The sequence below is a fragment of the Hemitrygon akajei genome, chromosome 6 (assembly GCF_048418815.1).
Source record: "Hemitrygon akajei chromosome 6, sHemAka1.3, whole genome shotgun sequence".
NCBI classification, from domain to species: domain Eukaryota; kingdom Metazoa; phylum Chordata; class Chondrichthyes; order Myliobatiformes; family Dasyatidae; genus Hemitrygon; species Hemitrygon akajei.
This window is the reverse complement of record NC_133129.1, coordinates 93,148,453-93,166,972: the sequence shown is the minus strand read 5'-3', so window position 1 is coordinate 93,166,972 and position 18,520 is coordinate 93,148,453. Positions and strand designations below refer to the sequence as shown.

Below are 18,520 nucleotides of genomic sequence, written 5' to 3'. Positions count from 1 at the left end.
GATAGACTCACAGGTGAAGCATCATAAGAATATTGAAATGTACAGCGAAATGCGTCAATTAGGTCAAATCAGATCCGTGAGGTTTATGATGGTGGCAGTCTGCAAGTGTTACCGACATAGCATGCCCACAACTCATTAATCCTAACTCTACGGAACAATGGAGGAAACCGGAGGAATCCCACCGGTCACGGGGAGAACATACAAATTCCTTACAGACAGCTGCGGGAAATGAGCCCCCGTCACTGATCGCTGGCGCTGTTACAGTAATCGCTGCGCCACCGTGCACCCTTATTACTGATGCTCCCTTCACGAGCAGCACAGGGGGTAGAACCAACTCCAGTGACCCAGGAGGCAGGGTTGCTACGAGGTCTGTGGCCTGTGCACCTGTATTTGTTAATTGTTGTCTTATTTAGAGTCGCTAAGCCCTGTTTCTATTTAATCAGTTTGGCTCGTGTTTTCTGAGTACTGAGATTATTTAAAGGGGGCTCCCAATTAGTGCTGATCACGGGGCCCTCATGACAAGTGAATGATTTGTCTCGCGGTGTTGCTCAGTTGAGCCACCAACATTCTGTTGGAATTCCTATGAATGAACTAGGTTTCCATCTCTACATGGGAGTCTGCTGTTTCTCTGCTACTGGGTCTAGTCGTCTGTCAGTGCACAGCATGGCAATGGCATAGTAACAGTATAGCACTTTACAGTGCCAGTGACCTGGGTTCAATTCGCACTGCTGTCTGTAAGGAGTTTTCACATTTTCCCGAGACTGAAGGGGTTTCCTCCAGGTGCTCCAGATCCCTCCCACATTGAGAAAGACATATGGTTGAGTAGGCTAATTGGTCACATACGTGTAGGTGTAATTGAGCAGTGGGTGAGGAGGGCCTGTTACTGCCCTCTATCTCTAAATGGAATAAATAAATAAATAGAATCCTGGAGGAGGGGCTCCCCATTCCCACACTCCCAGTCCCACATTGCTGCAACCACACTTTAAGGAGCGACTCAGAGCCAATGCTGAACTCACGCCAAGTACAAGGAGTTCTCGAAGTCGGCACGTTTGTCGTCGTCGAACTTGACGTCTGGGTGCAGATCCTCCCTGGTTTCAGCGTCAATGCACTTGCTGACACCAGTCCTCCAAACCTTCCATCTGTACAACACAAAGCGGGCTGCGTCAGCACACTGTGGGCAGTGGTGGTGGACATCCTAACCCTCACTCAAATCCCAAATTCAGGAGGTTATTCCCCCTCTGGAGACACAAACCTGTAAATCCACACTGAGAGTCAGAGTGGACCTCTGCCCAATGAAGCAGTGGAGGCTACCTCAGTATGTAAATTTAAGGCAAGGCTGGATAGCTTTTTGCATAGCAGGGGAATTAAGGGTTATGGGGAAAAGGCAGGTAGGTGGAGATGAGTCCAGATGGGCCATGATTTTATTGAATGGTGGAATGGGCTCGACGGGCCAGATGGCCCACTCCTGCTCCCCTTTCTTATGTTCTTATGACACTATGTAAGGGCTACCCTCTCTCAGACCTTTATGAGATTCTCTTCACTATTCACATCATCAATTAGTAGCGATGCTGGCCATCAAATAGGCCAGTATTTTTAAAAAATGTTGTAAAAGATTCTGCCCACTATTTACATCATCACTCCACTGAGTAGATACTGGCCCTGCAATACTAATAGATCAGTGGTCACATGTACTGAGATACAGTGAATTTTTTTGTTTTGTGTACCATCCAGACGTGCATCATTCCATACCCAACACCAAGATGTCTATCGAAGCTGGTCCCATTTCCCTGGCAAATAGTTCCATGCTTTTTATATCTCTGCACTGTACTGCTGCTGCAAACCTCACATCAGATTAGTCAGTGATAATAAATCTGACTTTAAATCACTGATTCTTTAAAAGAACTATTCAAATTGTTTTTACTATTTTAATATTCAGCAAGTTAAAATACATGAACCACAATAAATAATTAAAAACTTTATAATAATGAAAGTTAAATGCATTTTAGACCAAAAGATATAGGAGCAGAATTAGGCCATTTGGCCCATCAGAGTCTGCTCCGCTATTTCATCGTGGCTGATCTATTTCCCCCTCAGCCCCAGTATCCCATCTTCTCCCCTTTTCCTACTCTGAAAATAAGGGATCCCCGCTTAACTGGATGGGGATTCCGAGCATATAACAGGTCAGGCCCCTGTGGGATTAGGGACAAAAATCCTCTGATATATCCCCACAGAATTTCAAAGCCATGATGGAAGGGAGCTAGAAGCGTGGAGTCTGGGATTTGCCCCCCTAGGTAAGGAATCACTGGGAATAAAATCTGGATGCTTCTCCTTCCCAGGGCTCCAGGCGAGCTGCCAGCCACCATTACCTGTACAACTTCTGCCTGTCCTCGAGCTCCCCGTGGCGATGCAACCGAAAGATGGGTAGTGTGTCATCAGTGGGTCGCTTAGCTGTGGTGAGAAGAGATTACATGATCAAGTTCACAGGCATGCTCAGCAGATCGTACTTACAGAAGTCGATGTAACGTGCGCATGGTCTGACTATAACTTCCACAGGGCTGCTGTTTCCTGTAATATAAAGTGGTATCCGTTCCTGATCCCTCGCCACCTCCCCAACCCTTCTCCTGCAGTCTCACCTGATCCTTCCCGGAGGCAGGCGCTGTCATTGTGGCACAACCATCTGTAGCAGGGGAAGACGAGGCTCTCTCCCGAAGGTAGCTGCACCATCACGTAGCGGCAGAACCAATTGTCCTCCACCAGGAACTTCTCCTTGTCCAGTTGCACCCACCAGATGCAACCCAGGTCCTTCTCACTCTCCACCTCGTATTCATCCACCTGGCCAATCAAATCAGAGGTTGCGTCACAAACTAAGATGGTTAGCACGACATTATCACAGCCCAGAACATTGGAATTGGAACTGTGTTCAATTTTGAATCTGTAAGGAGATTCTACGTTCTCCTCGTAAGACAGCGTGGGTTTCTCCCATAGTCCAGGAAAGTTAAAAGGGTAATTGGGCGTGGCAAGTTGTCCTGTGATTAGGCTACAGTTAAATCGGTGGGTTGCTGGGTGGCATAGCTTGTTGGGCAGGAAGGACCTGTTTTATGCAGGTAGATAGAGAGATAGACAGGATCGAGCAGGAACCCTGAGAAGAGAATTTGGAGCATATTTAATCAGTCTGGGTTGTTCATATCTGTGTGGAATTCTCCCTAAAAATCTTCCTGGATTTTATTTTATTTTTGCAATCACTGGAAGTGGATGCACATAGCAATGCCAGCATTTCTTACCCATCCCTAATTGCTCCAGAGATTCAAATGAATTCTTCCAGAAATATATTTTAAAAGAAACTGCAGATGCTGGAAGTCTGAAATAAAATCAGGAAAAAAATAGAAAGAGCTCAGCAGGTCAGGCAGCATCTGCAGAGAGTGAAACCAAGTTGATGTTCCATCAGGGTCAGTCTAAATCAGCCTCAGAATAAACAGGCATCATTTAGAACAGAGATGAAGAGAATTTCTTTAGCCAGAGAGAGGTGAATCTCTGAGATTTATTGCCACAGAGAACTGTGCAGTAATACACAGTAATGTTGAACCAGGTTTGTGGGTCCAGCAAGTGAGATAGGAAATGCCGACTGCATTAATAGGTATATTAATTGTTCATTTACAAACAATAAAAAATCAACCAAACATCCATGTTCCCCAAATTACAGAAACTACAAAGCTGAATATTCAACAAACATACTTAATGAAAAGCACACGCAGTGCATACTTTCTCAAAGGTCATGAGTGCCACTTTCCTTAATAAAAGGGAGAGAGACAGAATATACCCAGGATATTTGAAATTGGATACCAGGCAGTAACCAATTGGAAAACAGCCGCAGTTTTTAAACTAACACAATCAAACGAGTTTCAACAATAGAATAAGCCCCACAGGACATGCACAAGGGGCAATTTACACTAGAGTAACACACTAGAGCCAATTTACAGCAGGGGTAGCACACCAGGGGTAACTTACAACAGAGTGAACAGGAAGGTTGTGGAGGCCATGGAGAAGGTTGTCGCCTCGGTTAGAGAGTGTGAGCTACAAGGGGAAGTTGAACAAAAACAATTTGTTTTCTCCGGTGTTGCAAAGGTTAAAGGGAGGCACGATTTCAGATTTAGATTTATTTATTGAAAGTACATCGAGGCATGCAGCGAAAAGCGTCATTTGCGCTACACCCAAGGATGTGCTGGGGGCATCCCACAGGTGTCGCCACACATCCACATTTCTATCAAGTCACACTTCACCCTCCTTCATTCCAAAGAGAAAAGCCTAAGTGTGAAAAGCGGAGATTTTTCTTTAAACGAGGGGTTGAGTGGTCCACTGCAACTTTTATTTACAGACATAATTACTGAGTACTACAACACAAAACAGATCATTCAGCCCATCTAGTGCTTGTCGGCTTGGTTTTCCGCCTAGCTAGTCCAAACTACCTGCACCCAGACCTTAGCCCTAGGCGTCACCAACCTGTTTTGCACTGCGGACCCATTGAATATTGACAATATTCTTGTGGACCGGCCGGTGGTGGGGGGGGGGGGTGGTGTGGGTGTTAATCACAACTGGAATACAGCGATATTCAAAGGAGGTTCCTTATGTCCAGTCTATTCCGGAATTTAGTTTTCGTGGCTCTTAGCACTTACTTCTGTCTCGCTTGCTCACGTTTTTTCCACTCAAAAAACTCAACGGGTTTGTCTTTAAGTGCAGGGAGCTGAACTCAAGGTGCCAAAGTAGTTTTCAGGGCTTCATTGCCTCATTAGACAGCCTCCAGGCCCGAACTCCAGCCTCCCGCCTGCCCACCGCCAGAGGCCTTGGCCAGGTGCAGTTGGTCATGGGTGGGGTGAGAGGACAAGGTAAGAGCCGGAGGTCCCCATGCCGGGGCCGCGGTGGTCACAGTCCGGAGAGAGTGACCGAGTGAGGAGTGCGACAGGGCGCCACCCCCGTAGGTAGGTAGGATCTATTGGCCGACAAAGTTTGGCTCGAGGGATGACTTTCAGTAGATGGCAGCGAGGTAGCTGCTCTGCTAGTTACAAATCCCTGAGCCCGAATTAGGTCGCCTGCGAATATTTTAGCACCGGGTTCCCCACGAACATTCAATTTAGAGAGGGCACCCATCTGTCCGTGCTCCAGGCCAGTAGCATAGGCACTTCCCGCTGGCCGGTTACCCGAGGCCAACCAGTGATCCCTGGTTCGAGGGTATCACTGCGTTTAGGTGACTGATGACCTCGTGTGCGTTCAAGTTCAACAGTGGCTGTGACAGGGAATGAGGAAAGGTGCAGCTGACTCATATCGCCAAATCATATTGTTTCCTCGCCACTGCCCTAGATAACTATCCAAACTGCTCTTAAATGTTACAAATGAACCCATCTTTACCAGTTCCGCTGATAGCTCATTTCACACACGCAACGTCCTTGAGTGAAGTTACCTCTCAGATTCTCCTGAAATATTTCACCTTTCACGCTTAACCTATGACCTCTAGTGCTAGTCACCCAGCCCGAGAGGGAAAAAGCCATCACCCTCTCTCTCATGCGTTCCAGGGAATACAATAAAATACTGGAGGAACCCAGCAGGTCAGACAGCATCAATGGAGAGGGATAAGCAGTCGAAGTTACTGGCCAAGGCCCTTCATCAGGTCTGGAGAGGGAGGGAGAAGGCAGAATAAATAGGTCGGAGGGGGGGGATGGGAGTCTGGTAAATGATAGGTGAGACCAGGCGAGAGGAAAGGTAGGTGGTGTGGTAGGAGAGAAAGAGAAAAGTTGAGAGGAGATCGTTTGAAATGTCGCGGTCTGAAGAAGAGGAATCTGATAGTGGGCTATGAAGGAAAGGAAGTTAGAGAAATCGATGTTCAAGTTGGAGGCTACCCAGACTGAAGATGAGGTGTTGCTGCTCCAATAAATTTCTGTGTCCTTAGACATCCCACCGTTGCTGGGGGTCGACCTGGCTCCCTCTCCACCAGGATGGTCAGTGTCACTGGACACGTTAATAACCAGCCCTCTCTGCGCTCGCTTGATAAACAGACCCCAGGGCTCGGGAGCAAAGCTCAAGGAGCGGCGGGGAGACGTGCGCGCAGAGAGCGGTAGAGATCCTCATTCGTTCACACCCACTGTTAGTGTTGTCAGTGCCTCACAGGTAAACTGCAATAGGGGGTGTCACTTCCCGCAAAACTTTTTCCAAGGATGATTATTGCCAAGGGAAAACTTTGTGGCCAGTGCTGGGGTTATTATTGGGTATTATTGTTACCCCCCCCCCCCGTCTTTACAGACAGCCACGCCCTCTCCCCCCATTTCTCTCCACACGAACACAAACTTCACGATTTGCAACCCCAAGATTCATTTTCTTGCGGGCATACCCAATAAATCCGTAATATAATGATAACCATGACAGAATCAACGAGTGTTCAACCAGCGTGCAAAAGACACCAAAGAAAGGACAAATAATAAATAAGCAACGAATATCGAGAGCATGAGATGAAGTCCTCCACACTCGCTCTCGACATATTCTCTCCTCACACACTGTGCTCTCTCCACATATTCTGTTCTCTTTCCCCTCTCTCCTTTCATATTCTCTCTCCATACTCTCTCACTTCTTCCCATTCCCTCTTTCCTCTCTCCCCACGCGTACACGCTCCCTCATGTACTCAGTTTCCCTCTCACTCACTCCCATGTACACTCCCTCTCTCTCTACACACACACACACACACACACACACACACACACACACACACACACACACACACACACACACACACACACACACACACACACACACACACACACACTCCATCTCTCGCCATGTACAAACTAACTCCCACACACTCTCACAATGCACATTTTTTCTCTGCGCTCACACATACACTCTGTCCTCCTCTGCACACTCTCTCAACATTCCCCCTCTCAAACGTTTACAATCTCTACTTCTTCCTCGGGTCCTCTCTTCCCCTCAGACACACAACCTCATATATCCTCGCTGGCACTCATATATTCTTCTTTCCCTCTCCCCCGTCCCTCACACTTACGCTCCCCCTCTCCAGGTCATTGTACAGCCACTTGTCGAGGAGAGTTCTCTTGCTGGACCCCCTCTCTCCCACTAGGGTGACATAGATGTAGTCGTTGGTTCCCGAGTAGTCTGACGTTCCAGTGGCTACCGTGACCCTGTAGGTGACCATCTCTCCTGTCGAGGTTCGGAGACTCGGAGCCCAGCTGCAGAGAAATACTTTACAAGGCAGGGGCGGTGCACTTTATGTAAATAACAGCCGCATTCATGTTGAAACGAGTGTTCCGAGTGCCGCCTGGTTGGCTGGGGTGTGGTTGGTGCTGATCAGGGGCTGGTCGGGGAGATGGAATGAGAGAGCTGCTGGCTTTTATTTTGGCTCAGGGCTTTTTTTTGATGTTTGATCAGTGGTGGTTTCCCTTACTTTTGGTTGGCCAGTTTGTTTAATTTTACGTATTGTATTTATTTGTTTTCTTCCCCTTTATTCAGCCTAGTAATTTGAAAGGGTTAGTTTGTAGCCTATGGCTGGGAAGGGAGGGTTGGGATTGAAGGAGGAAGGAGAGAGACTGGAATATTCAGGAAGTAAGGGTAGCCAAAAAAGAGGTACATCAAGTGAAAGACCCGATGTAATAGGAGACAACAAATTGAGGAAAATGAGTTACTTGGAGGAATTTGTAGTTCCGTATAAAATGAAAGGTCAGAAGGAAGGGGAAGGAGGATTTAGAGCCCTTAATCCTTTGAAAGTGGCAGCAGCATTAGAGAACCAAATAGATAAAGGATTCCAGGCCAGGATTTTGTATAATGTATTGCTGAAAATGTGTTGCAAAGATGTTGACCAATATAACTGTGCTAAAACAGTGGGAAAATTGACTGTGAAAGTGGAGTGTATTACTCCAAAAGAAAGGAAGGGAATTGGGGGTTAGTGTAAAGTATTTGGTTTGGCATGAATGAAAAGGAAATTTTGGACAATATCAAAGGTGGTCGAATGATTGAAGCCAAGCGATTAAAATTGAGAAAAGGAGGTGATTGGGATTCTCCTGTCCTATTGGTTTTTGCAGGTGATGTTCTTCCAACTAGAGTCTATCTTGGGAGCATGTCTTATCAAGTTAGAGAATATATTAGACTCCCTCTTACGCTGTTATAATTGCCAGAGATTTGGACACATTGCTGGTTCGTGTTGAGGTAAAAGAAGATGTGTGAAATGTGGAGAGGATCATGATATAAGGCAGTGGCACCGAAATGCAGTAACTGTGGAGGGGACCATGTAGCGCCGTTCAGAGGATGTGAGTATTTTATTAAGGCAAAGCAGATTCAGGTTGTTAGTAACCAACCAAAAATATCATATGCTGAGGCAATAAAGAAAGTTGATAGAGAGCAAAGGGTAAGTAAAGAAAAGATTGGAATGATGGGGAGTCAGCGCATTCCACGTTCTCCAACCATGGTTTCTTCAGACATGTTGTTGATGGCTAAAGAGCCTTTTTTGGCATTTGTTGTTGATATTCTGATCAGGGCTAAAACTGCAACCAAGAAGTCGTATATGAAAAAAGTAGTTGCTGGAGCTGCAGAGAGATTCCTTGATATGAAACAGGTTTTACCGGAAAAATTACATGAGTACATGACAGACAAACAATCACTGAATACTTCCCAGTTGCTGAGGTCAGAAAGTATGGGGGAGGTGAAGAATTTAAAAGGTTTATTGGATCTTTTAAAGCTAAGCCTGATTTGATCTGTATACAGGAGACATGGTTAAAGCCTCATTTAGATTTTGTGATCCCTGGTTATGATAGTTTGAGAGCTGACAGAACGGGTAAATCTGGTGGAGGGTGTGCAACTTCCATAAAAACAGGACTTCAGTTTAGAAGACTTGATTTTAAATCTAACCTTGAAATTGTGGTTGTGGAGGTTTGGAGCCCTCGTGGTCAAACAACTTTGATTAACTTCTATAATCCATGTAATATGATGATGTTATCAGATTTTGATGGAATTATGAATAAGGTAAGATCCCCAGTAATCTGGGTTGGAGATCTCAATGCCCATAATCCTATGTGGGGTAGTGAAAGTAATGATAGTAATGGAGCGGTGGTAGAGGAGCTTCTAGATAAATACAACATGTTACTTATAAATGACAGAAGGCCTACAAGATTTAATATTGTAAAGAATACTTGTAGTCACTTAGACTTATCAATCACTTCCTCAAACTTAGCCAGGGTTGGGGAATGGGATGTTATGGACAGGTACACACTAGGAAATGATCACTATCCTATATTATGTAGATTTGGTAGAAATTTGATAGTAGAAGTTGAGGAGAGGGCTGCTCGGCATACTTTTTCATTGGCCCGGTGGGATGAGTACCAGAAGAAAGCTGTGGATATAATAGAAGAGATTGATAGCGAGGGCTCCATCGACGAGTGGAATGAATTCCTCTGTTCTATAATTCATAAGGTTGCTCAGTTGACTATTCCACTACGGAACATTCCTAAGGCTCGAGCGTTAGTTCCATGGTGGAATAAAAATTGTGATATAGCAGTAAGAAGCAGAAATAGAGCTTACAGGAAATTAAGAAAGTACCCAGTGTTAGATAATATTATGGAGTATAAAAAGGAAAGAGCAGTAGTAAGGAGAGTAATTAAAAATGCAAAGAGGGATAGTTGGAGAACCCTGGGCCCTGAGACACCTACAAAGCAGCTATGGATGATCATTCACAGAATGTCAGGGATATATAGAAAACCATCTATCCCAGCTTTGCTGGAAGGAGATATTGAAGCTGTAACCAACAAGGAAAAGGCTGATATGTTTGTAGAGGTGTTCCAAGCATTACACAGTTCTGGAGAGTCGGGTGATTTGAGAAAGGAAATTATGTTAAAGGGAAGTTGGAAATTGGACAGGAGCCTGGATGATAACAGCTCCATGAATTTGTTTTTCTCCCTTCAGGAATTGCAGGAAGCTGTCCAATCAGATTCAAACACTTCTCCTAGTAGAGATGGACTGTGTTATGAATTGCTTAAGCATTTAGATGACTCTGTATTAATAGAATTGCTAGCTTTGTTTAATTCAGTGTGGAAAGAAGGAAAATTACCAGTAGAATGGAAGCATGCGGTGGTAGTTCCAATTTTAAAGCCAGGTAAAGACGTGACTAGTCCTAGTTCGTATTGGCCTATAGCTTTAACATCAGTGCTTTGTAAAACCATGGAATGAATGGTCGCCAACAGACTTGTTTATTTTTTTAGAAAGTAAGAGACATTTTGCTGCCTATCAAAATTGTTTTAGAACTGGAAGGTCACCAATGGAATCTGTTGCCCTTTAGATCATGATATTAAAAAGGTGTTTCAAAATAGAGAAGTAATGGTAACTGTATTTCTAGATATTGAAAGAGCATATGACTCACTATGGAAGGATGGTTTATTAATTTATGATGCGGGAATTAGAGGTAGAATGTTTAATTGGATCAAAGATTTCCTTAAGGAAAGGACAATTCAAGAATAGGCAGAACAAGCTCCAAGTCAGTTAAAATAGATAATGGTACTCTTCAAGGAAGCGTCATTAGTCCAGTTCTTTTTAATGTCATGATAAACAATATCTTTGAGCAGGTAGGGACAGGATTTGGCAAGTCGTTGTTTGGAGATAATGGTGCAATCTGGAAAAGAGGAAGAAACGTCAAGTATATATTAAAGCAGGTACAAAAGGCTTTAAGATCAGTTGAAATGGGGTTTCAGGATTTCTGCTTCTAAGTCCAAATATATGATTTTTGGCTTTAGAAGAAAGATTCCTGATTGTAAATTGCGTCTGTATGATTCTCCATTAGAAAGAGTCAAGGTATTCAAGTTTTTAGGTGTCTGTTTTGATGAAAGACTTACTTGGAGGGTTCATATTGTTACGGATTCAGCAACAATAAATATATGAGTGAGGCAGGGGTTTTTATAACAAATAACACGTTTATTAAACACTGAAAAACAAACCCCCCAAAAGTAAACAAATCACTAACGTAACTGGAAATCAACTGCTGTGCGGCAGCTTAAACAGTTCTTAAAGCAATGAAGCTTAAACAGTTCTTAAAGCGATGTTGCAAAAACAGTTCTTCAAAGTAGTATTACAAAAGTTCAAAATGCTTACAGTCCATTTAAAGGAGAGACTTTTTAAGACGATTTAAATTCTCTTTCACGTTGTCTTGCTGCGATTCCCAGTCGAACTACTTTTCCCACGAAGAATTTACGAAGATGGAAAATGAAACGGCTTAAAGGCACTGACCTTTCCTTTACAACACTGTACACAATCCTTTCTGCTATTTCACAGTGATTAACACGAGCACAGTCAACGAATTCCTTCCAAATGAGGATCAAACAAGATCAAACTTGTTTCACCGTCGAGATCGACTTTCCTCGATCTTTTAACTCCCGAACTCCGATCTTCACTCTCCACTGGTTTTTAACTAGCAGTATTATGAAGAAACTGCTGGCAATGACCTTTTAAACTTTAGGCATTAAATAAAACTCCATCTTTCAACCACACTGCATCATGATATTAAATCACACAGTGGCATGAAGTCAACATGGCAAATCCAGCCATGAACTGCCCCTCCTCACAGGGAGGGGTCCTCCTTTTATACCCTGTGAAAAAAAACCTGTCGCATGACCTCTACTGGCGGGAAAATGACATCACTCCACCATCACAAGACCATTACCTCAAGTCCAGTATAGCTTCAACACCTGTCATGTGACAAGTACACCACTGTCACGTGTCACAGGTACGTAACACCTCCCTCCAAAAAAATTTTTTTTGTCTGTCAAGAACAAAAATTTTAACAATTATTTACAAGAAAAACAAATGTATAAATTTTATAACATACACAATATACAATACAGTATCATCATATAACATCTTACAACTCACAATACAGGAGTGTTACAATTGTAAAAAAAACCACTCCATAAAAAAAATTACATTGTACATTCAACATTGAGATAGACAATCAGCAACCACATTATCTTTACCTTTAATATGAGTTATCACAATATTGTACTCTTGTAACATCAAACTCCAATTTAATAATCTTCCATTTTTGTATTTCATCTTACTCAGAAACACTAATGGATTATGATCAGTGTAAACAATAAATGGTTTTTGAGTTGTACCAACATATACCTCAAAATATTTTAAAGCTAAAACAAGAGATAACAATTCCTTCTCTATTGTCAAATAGTTTCTTTGATGCTTATTAAATTTCTTAGAAAAGTAAGCTACTAGATGATCAACCTCATCTCTCTCATTCCTTTGCATTAATACTGCTCCTGCAGCCTCATCACTAGCATCTACAGCTAATGAAAAAGGTTTTTCTAAGTCAGGTGCCTTGAGTACAGGTTGTTGACATATAGTTTTTAATTTCTCAAATGCTTCTTGACAAGACACTGTCCACACAAACTTCACATTCTTCTGCAAAAGGTTAGTAGAACATTAGCAAGGGCAACATTAGCAAAATTCTTACAAAATGTTTGATAATATCCTACCATTCCCAAGAATCTTCTGAGAGTTTTTTTCCCCCATTGGAGTGGGAATCTCTAAAATTGCCCGAACTTTTGCCTGAACAGGAGCTACCTTACCTTGACCCACAACATAACCAAGGCAAGTCACAGTGGCATGTCCAAATTCACTCTTAGCTAAATTAATAGTTAAGTTAGCTTTTGAAAGCCTCTCAAACAATTTCTCCACCTCAATAATGTGTGCTTCCCAAGTATCATTTCCTGTCACTAAATCATCAATATAAGCATCAGTATCTTTCAATCCCTGAATCACAGAGTTAATCATCCTCTGGAAAGTACCTGGGGCATTCTTCATCCCAAATGGAAGAATATTATATTCATATAGCCCAGATGGAGTTACAAATGCAGAAATCTCTCTACCTCTATCCGTTAATGGAATACACCAATACCCTTTCAATAAATCAATCTTTGTAAGGAACTTTGCTTTTCCAACTTTATCTACACAATCATCTACTCTAGGAATTGGATATGCATCTGTTTTTGTTACAGCATTCACCTTCCTATAGTCCGTACAAAACCTAATACTACCATCTGGTTTTGGCACCATAACACAGGGTGAACTCCAATTCGAGTTAGAAGGTCTAATGATATTATTCTCTAACATATATTTAATTTCTTTCTCAGCAAGTTCACATTTTTCTATGTTTATCCTATATGGGTGTCGCTTAATAGGTTTGGCATCTCCAACATCTACATCATGTGAAGCTATAGTAGTCCTTCTCGGAACATCTGGAAACAAATCCTTATATTTAAAAATTAATTTCTTCATCTGTTGTTTCTGCTCTAGCTGTAAATGTGCTAGTTTCTCATCAATATTTTCAAGAATGGTTGAATTTGGTAACCTAACAGAAACAATGTTGGATTTAGAATGGAATTCAGATGAATCATCTATCATGTTCCTAGTTAAATCAAACTCATTATCATTAACCACAACAGTCACAGTATCAGATTGTTTCTCAAAATATGGTTTTATCATATTTATATGGCAAAGTTGTGTTGGCCTTCTACGATCTGGAGTTTTTATCATGTAATCCACATCATTGATTTTAGACAGAATTTCATAAGGACCATGAAATCTAGCTTGTAAAGGATTCGTTTGCACTGGGAAAAGAACCAACACCTTATCTCCAGGCTTAAACATTCTCATCCTAGCTTCTTTATCATACCAAATTTTCATTTTCTTCTGAGCCAATTTTAAATTTTCCCCTTGGCTAAGCTACAAGCTTTATGTAATCTGTCCTTAAATTTCAAAACATAGTCCGACAAATTAGTGTGTATTTCCTTACTAATCCACTGTTCTTTTAATAAAGCTAAAGGTCCTCTAACTCTATGCCCAAATACAAGTTCAAATGGACTAAAACCTAAAGATTCTTGTATGGATTCCCTTACTGCAAATAAAAGTAAGTTTATACCCTCATCCCAATCACTTTCATTTTCCACACAATATGTCCTAATCATATTCTTGAGGGTAGACTGAAACCTCTCCAAGGCACCTTGAAATTCTGGATGGTATGCAGACAAAGTGATTTGTTTAGCTCCCAATTTATAAACTATCTGTTGAAACAATACAGACGTAAAGTTACTGCCTTGATCAGATTGTATTTCCTTAGGTAACCCAAAATAAGTAAAGAATTTTATAAGGGCCTTTGTTACAGTTTTAGTTGTTATATTTCTAAGTGGTACTGCCTCTGGAAACCTAGAGACAGTGCACATGATAGTCAGCAAGTACTGATAACCAGTTTTTGTGTTTGGTAATGGACCTACACAATCTATAATAATTTTAGAAAATGGTTCACCAAATGCTGGAATAGGTCACAACGGAGCCACTGGTGTAACTTGATTTGGTTTACCCACAATTTGACAAGTATGGCATGTTCTGCAAAACATCACCACATCTTTACTTAAACCAGGCCAGTAAAAATGTTTTAAAATCTTGTCCACAGTTTTCCTTATGCCTTGCTGTCCACCCAAGGGCACACTATGGGCTAAAGTTAAAATCTCATTTCGATAAACTTTAGAACAACTACCTGGTGAACAACATTCCATTCATCACTTGCAGGAATTGTAGGCGGTCTCCACTTGCTCATCAATACACCTTTCTCAAAATAATATCCTACTGGCACCTTATCAATTTCACTATCCAGAAGAGCTTGTTCTTTTAATTTGATAATCTCAGGGTCTTTGCTCTGCTATCATCTCCTTCCTGGACAGAGACAAATCTTCATGGTCAGATTTACTCCAAGAATCTTGTTCAAACAATGAAGGTAAGAAAGTTTCTGACACATCCTCAAAACTCGAATCCTGAGTTGAACAGTCATGGGTAACAACCTCATTCTGCACATCAAACATTTTAGCCATAGCTCGAGTTACAACACAGGAGGAATCTGTGTTAGAATCCATCCATGGTTCCTCTGACTCTATTGTCAAATGCACTTCAGGGAAAACTTGTCCACCTGCCAAATCATTACCCAACGATAAAGATATATCCTTCACAGGTAAGCTAGGCTGTATTCCTACTTTAACAAGTCCCGTAACTAACCCTGATTTTAAATTCATTTTATGCAGATGTACAGGCATAAGGGCACTCCCAACACCTTGTATATAATTTACCTCACCAGTATCAGACTCTTCATTAAACTTTAACACACTGTCTAACATCAGTGATTGAGAAGCTCCAGTATCCCTAAGGATTTTTATTTGCATCGGAGTAGATCCTTCTTCCAAGGATACAAACCCTTCAGTTATAAAATGATCATATCCCTTTTTAACTTGGTCAGCCTCTAACAAAACCTCATTTGTGTTTATCAAACCCTGTGATTTTACAGGTGTTTCAGTATGTTGCACACAAGCATCTGGGACTGCTTCCTTCTCTTTCTTTTTCCAATCGGAAACAGTTAGCTATAATGTGACCAGGTTTCTTACAATAGTTACAAATAGGACTAAACTGTCTTTCCTTCACAGGTTTTCCTTCCTCCTTACCTTTCTCACTAACTTCTGATTTACCTTGAGTCTCTGTGTTATTTTTCCTTTTAAAAGTTCTGCCCTGAGGAAATTTATTCTTATGGATTAAAGCATACTCATCAGCTAATCTAGCAGAGTCCTGCAATGTAACAGTGTCTCTCTCATTTAAGTATGTCCTTACTTCAACAGGAATGCTTCTTTTAAATTCTTCCATTAAAATCAGTTCTTTCAATTTATTATAGTCCCCATTTACATTTTTGGAGGAAACCTATCTCTCAAAACACACAGCTTTATCATAGGCAAATTCCACATAAGTTTTTTTCCACAGATTTCTTCAAATTTCTAAATCTTTCTCTATAAACTTCTGGGACTAACTCATACACCTTCAGTATGTGCATTCTCACAGTATCATAATCAAGCGCTTGCTCAGCAGTTAAAGATGTATAAACCTGTTGTGCTTTGCCTTTAATTACACTCTGTAACAACACCGGCCATTTCTCTTTCGGCCACTCTGAAATCAGAGCAATCGTTTCAAAATGTTGAAAATATTTTTCTACTACTGCTTCACTAAATGGGGGGCCCAATTTAATTTCCTGACTAACAACAAATGTTTTACTAGAACCAGAAGACTGATACTCGTATCTTAATTCCACCATCTTAAGTTCAAATTCCCTCTTCTTATTCTCAGCTTCTAATCGACTTAGTTCCAAGCGAGCTTCTAATTCCTTTTGTTTTAATACACCTTCTATTTTTAACTTTCCTAATACTACCCGTTCCAGATGTAACTGAACCGCTGCTTTACTCACAGGAAACCGATCTAAAACCGATACATCAAACACACCCGAATCTATATAGTGTTCCGCAATTTTTCTCTGAATTATAGGCTTTGTTGTATCTTTTGAAATGCCTTCAAGTTCCAACCTGCCAGCAATCTGCAATACATCATTTTTTTTCGCCTTCGCTAATAACTTTGCATCTGGCGATTCCAGGAATCCTTCAATATTCATTGTTGCCAAATATCATTCACAAGCCAATCAAACAAAAGACTCGAACATTCCCCTTTTCCAAAACACCGATCAAAAATTAAACAGGCATTTAAACTCAAAAATGGATTCAGATCACACGATCCCCCAAATGTTATGATCCAGCAACAATGATTATATGTTTGAGACATGTTTTTATAGCAAATAAAACATTTATTAAACACTGCTAAAAGAAACCCAAAAGTAAACAAACGACTAACTTAACCGGAAGTCGGCTGCTGTGCGGCAGCTTGAACAGTTCTTAAAGCGATAATGCGAAAACATTTCTTAAAGCGAGAATACAAAAACAGTTCTTAGAAGTAGTAATGCGAAAGTCCAAAGTTTATACAGACGTTTCGGAGAGACTTTCCTTGAGAGTAATTTAAGTTCTCCTTCGTGGCGTTACTGCTGAACCCAGTCGAAGTATGCTTTGATCGAAGGATTTACGATGAAGAAAATGAAATGGCTTAAAGGCACTGACCTTTCCTTGGCGAACCTCTGCATCCAACTCTTTCTGTCCCTTTTAGCAGGAGTTATCTTGGCTTGCAGGTTACTAATTCCTTGTACGAAGATTAAATAAGGTCGTACCGGTTTCACCATCAACACCAACTTTCCCGATCCTTTGGGATTTCCAAACTTCGATGACTCTTCACTCTCCACTGCTGAACTGGCAGTATTGTATCAAAACTGCCAGCAGTAACCTTTGGCTTAAGGCAGAAAGTAAAGCTCCACTTTAAAATAAAACTGCGTCATTACATCGAAATACGCAGCATCATGGAGTCAGTGGCGAATTCAGCCACGAACTGTCCACGTCACAGGGCGGTGTTCTCCTTTTATACCCTGTTGAAAAAAACTATCACATGACCTCTCACTGGTGGGAAAATGACGTCACTCCACCATCACAAGACCATTACCTCATGTCCAGCATAGCCTCAGTTACACCACGGTCACGTGACAAGTACCAGATACTCACAGGTACGTAACAATAGACAGAGACTGAAGACGGCAGCACCAGCAGTGAGGACCAAGGAGTTATGGACAAGGGAAGTGCAGGAACACCTACAGGACTGCTTTGAATTGGTGGACTGGACTGTATTCAAGGATTCGCATTCAAACCTGGATGAATATGCCTCAGTTGTTACTGACTTCATTAAAACCTGTGTGGATGAGTGTGTGTCTATAAAGACTTACTGTACGTTCCCAAACCAAAAACCGTGGATGAACCAGGAGGTACGTCATCTGCTGGAGGCTATATCTGTGGCATTCAAGTCTGGCGACCCAGGCCTGTGCCAGAAAACCAGGTATGATTTGCGGAGGGCTATTTCAAGGGCAAAGAGACAATTTCGAATGAGGTTGGAGGCGACATTGGACAAGCAAAACCCAATAGCGTGAATGGCAGCGATGCTTCACTACCAGATGAACTCAACGCCTTCAATGGATGCTTTGTAAGGGAGAACACAACTACAGCTGTGAAGATCCCTGCTCCACCTGATGACTCTGTGATCTCCATCTCGGAGGCAGATGTTCGGCTGTCTTTACAGAGAGTGAACCCTCCCAAGGTGGAAGGTCCTGATGGAATACCTGGTAAGGCTCTGAAAACCTGTGCCGACCAACTAGCGGGAGTGTTCAAGGACATTTTCAACCTCTCACTGCTACAGGCAGTAGTTTCCACTTGCCTCTAAAAGGCAAAAATTATACCAGTCCCTAAGAATAATAATGTGGGCTGCTTTAACGATTATGGCCTGGTAGCCCTCACATTGACAGTGATGAAATGCTTTGAGAAGTTACTAGTGGCTAGACTGAACTCCTGCCTCAGCAAGGACCTGGACCCATTGCAATTTGCCTATTGCCACAATAGGTCAACAGCAGATGCAATCTCAATGGCTCTCCACACAGCTTTAGACCACCTGGACAACACAAACACCTACGTCAGGATGCTGTTCATCGACTACAGCTCAGCATTTAATACCATCATTCCCACAATCC

General features: G+C 42.0%; 1 protein-coding gene across 1 annotated transcript in view; it reads right to left on the bottom strand.

The window, feature by feature from the left end:
• Window positions 1–7,217, bottom strand: part of LOC140729282 (polyunsaturated fatty acid 5-lipoxygenase-like) — a 54,876-nt gene extending 47,659 nt beyond the window's left edge. The window contains exons 1-4 of the mRNA XM_073048884.1: window positions 7,043–7,217; window positions 2,634–2,832; window positions 2,367–2,448; window positions 1,017–1,139 (exon numbers count right to left, since the gene is read on the bottom strand). Coding sequence (XP_072904985.1) covers window positions 1,017–1,139; window positions 2,367–2,448; window positions 2,634–2,832; window positions 7,043–7,192 — 554 coding nt within the window. The 5' untranslated portion in view covers window positions 7,193–7,217. The remainder of the gene's footprint in view (window positions 1–1,016; window positions 1,140–2,366; window positions 2,449–2,633; window positions 2,833–7,042) is intronic.
• Window positions 7,218–18,520: the final 11,303 nt, after the last annotated feature.